At 45.6% G+C, this 7970-nt stretch overlaps 1 protein-coding gene across 1 annotated transcript; it reads right to left on the bottom strand.

The window, feature by feature from the left end:
- Positions 1-3373: 3373 nt before the first annotated feature.
- Positions 3374-7758, bottom strand: pim3 (Pim-3 proto-oncogene, serine/threonine kinase). The gene is made up of 6 exons (XM_076151760.1): positions 7266-7758; positions 6906-7015; positions 6709-6759; positions 6192-6555; positions 5141-5317; positions 3374-4901 (listed from the first exon to the last, which is right to left on the bottom strand). Exons 1-6 carry the CDS (start codon positions 7351-7353, stop codon positions 4699-4701), a joined length of 993 nt encoding a protein of 330 aa, XP_076007875.1. The 5' UTR covers positions 7354-7758; the 3' UTR covers positions 3374-4698.
- Positions 7759-7970: the final 212 nt, after the last annotated feature.

Raw genomic sequence — 7970 nt, 5'->3', positions numbered from 1 at the left:
TTGACATTTCAATAGATGGAAATCTCTGATATTGCAGAGCAGTAGACTGAATATGGTCCATTGAGCTTTTGGAGGAATCAGCGAATCTCTTCAAAACAGAATTGAGTGCCAAATGACCTCAATAACACGCACGACCTGAGGCCAGGTTCATATCCAAATGTGGACATGGAGGTGGGAGTGAACCAAGTGACCTACAGGTGGTTTCATCTCTTCCATTGTGTGTCAGAAGGAGACTCTGACAAGTTGTCCTCTTCAAAGTAAAAGGGCTCCCAGTGAAGAACAGCTTGGTCCCATTGTTCTAGAAAAGGAAAGAATGAAGGAAACAAACCAGGCTGGAACATTTTCTGTTTTGCTGCCATTTTTATTATTCATCAAATCGAAATGTTGGTTGTAGGGGCCTTGTCTAAACTGGTAAGAATAATATTTGGGTCAGGAGAAACAATGAAAGCTTGATTGACTGACTTATCGGTGCATTGATGACTGATGTGAGAGATAGCGAGTTTAGAATGTGCTGGCAAACCACACGTCCTGTAGCAAAAGCCCCTAAATTGCCCTGATCACAGCGTGCAAGTGCATCTACACACACACACACACACACACACACACACACACACACACAAATACTCAAATGTCCATGGTGTTCTCTCTGTCCCTCTCTGTCTCTCTCTTTCTCTCTCTCTCTCTCTTCCTCTCCTTGACTTGGTGCTGGAGCGCCAGCCTGTGCCGCCTGTGTGGGTGCCACCCACCAACCCATCTGCGCCCGTCGGGGGGCCCTCAGGCCTCTGGGTCCATCTGGCATCTTCCTCTGTGTCTGTCGACTTGTCACCTACGACGTCTGCCACCGACAGCCAGGACTTCTTTTTGTGCGCCTGTGTGTGTAAAACACACGGAAAAACAGATTAAAGCTGTGCAGCCTGTGACCTCACCAGTAGCGGAAGGCTTTACTTCCAGAATATGTAGCAAAATCATGCTCTAGTTCATGTTTCTTCTTCTTCTCTTGTCTTTTTAGAACTGTCAAGCACCCCTAACTCATGAGTCAGACTTCTTTATTATATGAATGAAGCTGATTTATTGTTTATGGCACGTTTGATCACCAGGTCGCCTTTACTGTATTTATGTTAACACGCTGCAATCCTCCTCTAAATTGTTCTGTATGATCTTTTAATTAAACCCTACAATGCTATGGAATCTTTATGGAGTGGGACTAAATGCTGGTGATGGATGATATGAACCAGCATGTGAGATCAGACTGGAGCTGGAGGAAACAACAGCGTGACATATGCCCCTCCAGCTTTAATGAGGATTTCATGGCGAGAGTGTCCTCCCTTCTCAGCAGAAGGGCCCCTGATGAAGATGAAGTTCGTCGGACATTTGCATGTCAAAAGCGTGCAGGGACAAAAAAAGACAAGACAGGATTACTGTGGATGTTATAGAAGCACAGATGTGAACGTATTGAGACTGACACCAGAAATGATTTGTGGCTGTGTGTTTTATTACAAGATGGCTGCATGGGGAGACGTGAGCTTTAACGTGTTAATTGACTGCGTCGAAGAAGTCCCGGTTTACAATATGATAATTTCTTTGAGTCGTGACTAATTGCAAGGGTTGATTGGAAAGTCCTGAGCCCAGAGTAGAAAGATTGTTTTCTTAGTTTTCGAGGTATGAGGTCACAGGTTGTACCAAATGAACTGACACGACATATTGAAAATGTGTATTGGAAAGGTTTATGATTGTATTCAAAGCTACAATCATGGATTGTTCCCCATCTACATAGCACATTCATTTAACTGTGTGTTCAGGTAAATGAATATAACAGGATGAAAACTTATCAATCAGCCCTCGTAAAATAGCAACACTTGTGAATTAATTTGAATTATGGCCAAAAACAGTCTGCATTGTCGGTTTAAACGCCTTCAATTTCCTTTTTGTCGTTTTCAGCCTGACATATCAACCAGAGAGCCTTATGTTCCAATCCACGGGGTAATTAAAACAGAGAGCTACTCCTTTTTCCCAAGCATATAAATCAATCCCTTCATCATGAATTGCATCTCTGAGGAAGATTTAGCGACCAGCTGTCTTATGAAGTCTTCAAGTACCCATATGTCTGCACTTCGGTCGAATTGGAAGCAGCCAGTCAAGTATAATTGCATGTGTGTAGGCGTCTGGGTGAGCTGTCGAGATGACTTTTTACACAGGGATAAAGATTTTTAGACATGAGGGCTCGTGAGAAGAGTTTGTTGTGAGTGGATGAGGTTCCCTAACATCCCTTTATGTCTATCTGTCTGTCTGTTTGTAGCCATATCCCCTGGGAAATTGCTTTACAGTGCTGTGAAAACTGTAAGCAGGGCATTGCAGCTGCACTGATGCGCCAGGGGGGGCAGCACCTCCCTAGAAAAACCCCCATCCCCACTCAATCCTGCTTCCTGGAAACCCTACACGCACACACAAATACTGTACACACACAGACACACGTCACCATCCTCTGTTATTCACGTCCTTTCTGAGCCCAATAATGGAATGACTTATGTTATTGTTATTGTACGGTAGGTAGGCAGGCAGGAGGCATAAAATGGAAAAGCAATTAGTTCTAGTTTAGTGTATGTGTGTGTGGTGATGCATAACATCCCCCACTCTCTCTCTCTCTCATTCTCTGTCATCCCAGCATCACTCCGTCTTCTCCCTCTGCTCTCAAGTCACATCTGTCTCTTATTAGCCCAGTGGTTTCTGCACGTTGTCATCCAGTTAATGGCTCCTGTGATGTTTCCCCTCCGCCACGCCGACTGTCATGTCACGTGTTACAATATCATTATTCTTTCTTTAGGCGGCGTAAATGAACAGGAGCTGTATTGGACATGTGAGGCTGCGTTAACCTCACCCAGCATCCCGAGGGAGCCCTGACAAGATGAGGAATATTGGCTTGGGGTTTCATTAACGTGTGTACAAGGTGTTTAGAGTTCATTTACAAACTACCCTGTAGTCACTTCCCGGTATCGTGCATCCTGTGATATCAAGGGATTCAAATGTATATCAGCTCTCTTACCTCATATAACAATTGATTGTGCATGAGGTTTTAAATGATCCAGACAACACTTTATTTCTGTACAAAAAAATGGGAGTTTAATTGAAATTTTTGTATCAAAAAATAGCAATATCCATCCTTAACAGCCACAAGTCACACAGCTGAACTGAAAGATCTTGAATATGAGGCTATGTGACAACTACAAAAGCTGTTCCACCCGATGTCTAGCTTTCCACAGAACTCAGTTAGTTTGACAGTACAGATGTAACCCAAGAACAGATGGATTTTTTGATATTCAACATTACCAACAGACTTTAAGAGAGTAGTTAAATAACATTCAAATGCTCTTTCAAATTTAAGTAAACCATGTTTTATTCTGTTTTACATCGACAACTGCTTCAGTGCATCCTCCACATCTCAAAAACCCACGTCGAAATGTAAAAATAAGTTACAGGAATGCAAACAAAAGGCCAAGTGAGGATATGCAATTTTCTGGGGCGGGGGGGGGGGAGATTTTAAGCATAGACAATAAATAAATAAATAGCCACAGAGTGTGGAATGTCTACATGTTTACAAATAAATTAAATGCAAATGGGGAGGAAAAAAAATGTACACACAAAAAAGAAAAAAACACACTGTACAATATTGTAGTCAAAAAGAATATATATGTATATATAACTGAGTCCATGAATATTGCATTGATTGTGCATTTCACACCCCAAAACCCCGAGGAGACCGGGGGCAGGGGCCATGTAGTGTCAAGCAGTGAGATGGCGGTTGGCGAAAAAAAGAAAAAAACAGATGTCAAGAGGGCCACACACCCTGCAACAGGCATGAGGGGAGAGCGGGAGATAAAGGTGCAGGGGGGAGGAGGTGTATGTGTTGACATTTTGTAGACATTCAGAAAAGACAGGATCCAGTTTCCAAACACCTGTTCAGGCTACAGAGTGAGTGAGCAGCGTTAAAAAGAGAGCGACACAGAGTTGAGTCGAGTGTGTTTCAAGTATTCATTGTCAGATGAACCCCCACCTCCTTCTCCTCTCCTATCTAATGCTATCGTAGCCTCTTGGCTGGTCGGTTACAGTGATGGGAGGGGGCAGACGTGAGGCCTAACCCCTCCCCTTCCATCTCAGCGTGGGCAACTTAGCCACCGGGCCACAAGCGATCGAGGAAAAAAACAACTACACAAATTTTGATGAAAGCCCCCACAAAAAGCAGCTTTCCAAAAAAAGGCACTCCAACCAAAATTAAAACATTTAAATAAAAAGGTTTTCTCCAAGCTCTATGAGAGCAGCCATGTCTGAATAGGAGGGCCTTGCCAGCTGCATATACCAGCCTAGTAACAAAACGAGTAAAATAAAATAGAAAAGGGTTAAATAAATATTGCTGGTAAGACCGCCTAAACAGCAAAATGTTCCCGTTTAGGAAACAAGTAATGAACTGGAAAAAAAGGAGATGGGGGGGGAAATAAGATAAGGAAGAACAAACAGTAATAAATTAGAAATTCCCTACAAAAGAGGAAAATTAAAGTACATTTTTCTCGCCAGTCCAGCCGAGTCCCATGCCCAGCCACTGATGGGCCGATGGGGCTACAGGCTGCTGGCCTTTAGTCCATACCACCCCCTCCAATCCCAACCCTTCTTTCCCCAGTATTTCTGTTCAGTCCATCACAGCCATCCTCAGAGGCTCTCCTTGCTGGAGCTTGTGCTTGACGAAGAGTCTGTGTCGATGGTCCTGAGGCGGATTTCACCGGCGACCGGCTCCTCTGGCAACTTGGGCGACTCGGTTGTCGCCCTCATCCAGGGGTGGTCGCAGATCTGCTCGAGGGTGGGCCGGTCTGAGGGCCTCAGGGCCAGGCACCATTTGATCAGCTGCTGGCACTCTGAAGGGGTGGAGGGGGGAAGAAAAACAATAGGGATAAGTGGATGTGTCAACAAATCAGTGGGAGATCATGAAGCTGGTTTGCATGTGAGCCATTGGTTCTTTTCTAGTGTAAATTGGATAGTGGCATAGTCACAAAAAAACTGAGGTGAATTTGGGATTGTACCAGTTCATGTGGCTAGAGGGCAATAATGTCCTGTTTTCCACCCTGGTTGAAAGGTGTTATTATGATGAACTTACCGGCTGAAACCCTCCTCCTGAAGAACAGTCTCCCTCTGAGGATCTCCTCATCCTGCTCGAAGGGGATGTCTCCACACACCATGTCATACAGCAGCACGCCTAACGACCACACTGTCGCTGAGCGACCGTGGTATCTATGGAAGCGGATCCACTCTGGCGGGCTGTACACTCTTGTGCCTAAAAGGGGATGGACAGGGAAAGGAGGAGGTGAGTGACGAGCTTGTGTGTTGTACAATACAGAATGTAGCAGTGAATGGGGTATAAACTGTAACAACATAACATGCTACTGAAGAGGGCGTCAGTGCTCCAAGCTTGGATATCAAACAGTGAGGAGATTCCTTACAAAAAAAGCTGAAAAGGATTTTGATGTCTAAAATGGCTGAGTCATGGTAGAAATCCTTTCCATCTCATTTTAACCACAAAACACAGAAACTGGGTGACCTCCCCCTTTTCTCCTCCCTCCCTCCCTCCCTCCCTCCCTCCCTTCTTTCCGCCCCCTCCCTCCGGGAAGGAGGAACTTGGATACCAAACAAATAAAGCGCAATGTGAGCCCATCACGTGAGCGGCCGACTCCGGTTTCACAACAAACAGATGTTACGTGGCACTGACCTAATATCCACAATAAGAGCCTGTGACTCAAGCTTTACAAACAAAATAACAGGCGGAAACATAAAACTACCGCCCTCCTCACAGCGGGGGCGACATATTTACGACGAACAGATCAAGTTATAAGTTGTATTTTTAAACTGATAAAAGCGCGAGTCATTTCCCCCTAAAACAAAAGAAAGTTTTCACCCGCAAGCATCGATTCGCGTCCATAACACCAATAAGCCCTGAGACCCTCGGCAGGGAAAACCCTCGACCAAAAACAGAGCACTGCGTCACAGCCCGGTGAACGCCTCCATCTCTGAATATAGCTCAGCGGAGCATCAAGGGCATGCGTCTAATTTAATACAACACAGCCTACACGGATATCTACCGACTAAACATTAAAGCTCCGTCTTCGAGGACTAGACAAAAACATTCACGTGAGAGGAAGGGGTTCGCTTACCGTCGAAATCGGTGTAGACTGTGTCCTTGAGAATCGCCCCTGAGCCAAAGTCAATAAGCTTGAGCTCCCCGGTGCGTAGGTCCACTAGCAGGTTCTCGTCTTTGATGTCTCTGTGTACTACGCCACAACTGTAGCAGTGTCTGACCGCCTCCAAAACCTGGCGGAAAAAGCCCCGGGCCGTATCCTCGTCCAGGGCGCCCTTCTCGGTGATGAAGTCGAAAAGGTCCTTGACGAGCTCCGGCCTCTCCATAACGATCAGCCAGCCGTCCGCCCGCTCGTAATAGTCCAGCAATTTGATAACTCCGCGAAAAGAAGAGCTGACCTTCTTCAGCAGCAGGATCTCCAAAGGCACCATCGCTCCGTTCTATGATCAAAACACGGGAATTGTTTATTTAAAAATGTTTTAAAAAACACAGAGCCGCGCTTGGTATAAAAGCACAACACACCACCCCCACCCGGCAGCCGGGGGAGAACCAAAACAAACCGCCACACACACGGATCGGGAATGGCTACTTACAATAGTGCCCCACTCGGTCACCCTCTCTTTTGCGACGTGTTTCACAGCGACCTGAAAAGAACAATCGAGACAAAATCGTAAGAAAGAGCTTCAAAGAAGGTGCCTGAGACATATTATGTTGCCGGGGTGTCGAAACGACGATGCCCCCGCTTAACTGCCGCCACATGCAGGATCAAAACAACTGCAGACATCCTTACCGGTGCGCCATCAGAAATACGGTTGCCGGCGTAAACTGTTCCGAATCCACCGCTGCCCAGCACGGATCCCACTTGGTAAACCTTTTCGAAGGGTTCTTTTTCCACTTTGACTGCAAAAGAAGAAGAAAATAAAGACGTTAAATTGCGTTACGGCGGCGCACATTTCCACAACAGCCCAGTGTTTCGATACGAGGTCAAGCTGAGCGAACGTTAACTAGCTCATTAGCTTTACGAGCCGGGTCATCTATAACGGTCGTAACTGAGTATTTCAAGAGGACTCGTTTAAAAAGAGAGCAATATTAAGGCAAATGCATGCGATTTAATGCAGTGAAATGCGTACGTTAAACGGCAAAAACCTACCAGACTGAAGCTGAATTTTCACGGGTAGATGGTCCATACTTGAAGGATTGCAAATGTGCGAAAATGAACCAAACTTTGACAGCAACATAATTAAGATGAAAAGCCGGTGTAGACGTTAAGAGTTGACCAGATGAGTAGGTTTTCCAGCCAGCACAAGTCAAGAGAAAATAGTTCGGTCACGCTTGGAGACGGTGTTGCGGATCGTCTTGGCTGCGGGAGAATATATCCAGTCCAACAGTGCGCCAGCCCCGCCGCACCGCGCCCGAAGTCGTGTCACGACCGTGAAGTCGCTCAGATAATCCCGAAAACCGGCATTAAATCAGAATAATGTCGATGGACTTGTTCACCGTAGACGAAACCAGTCCTCTTAAGTAAATAAAAAGCGAACTCGCCGATGTGTACAGTAGCAGTTGCGATAGTATAATGCGTTTAAAGGTCCTCCACAGAGCGATATTATCCCGAAGAGTGGCCGCTGTCTGAGCTTTGGCGCGGTCTTCCCGAGCCAATATTTTGACGCGTAGTGGGATGGGGATATCCCTCCGCCACCGTTACAAGTCGACACCTTCGCTGAATTGGGACGAGGAAATTACTTTTACCCCAATAAAAGCGCATTTACCTGAAAACACAAGGCGTACATTGTATTTTTATAAATTTGTACCTCTAAATATTTAACAGAATAACCGTTCGCACCACGGACTACTTTCT

This window comes from Genypterus blacodes, unplaced genomic scaffold, assembly GCF_046128005.1.
Source record: "Genypterus blacodes isolate CSIRO-AG114 ecotype Tasmania unplaced genomic scaffold, CSIRO-AGI_Gbla_v1 ptg000007l_1, whole genome shotgun sequence".
In the NCBI taxonomy this organism is placed as follows: domain Eukaryota; kingdom Metazoa; phylum Chordata; class Actinopteri; order Ophidiiformes; family Ophidiidae; genus Genypterus; species Genypterus blacodes.
Note: the sequence above shows the minus strand (reverse complement) of the source record. Positions and strands in the feature narration are given on the sequence as shown.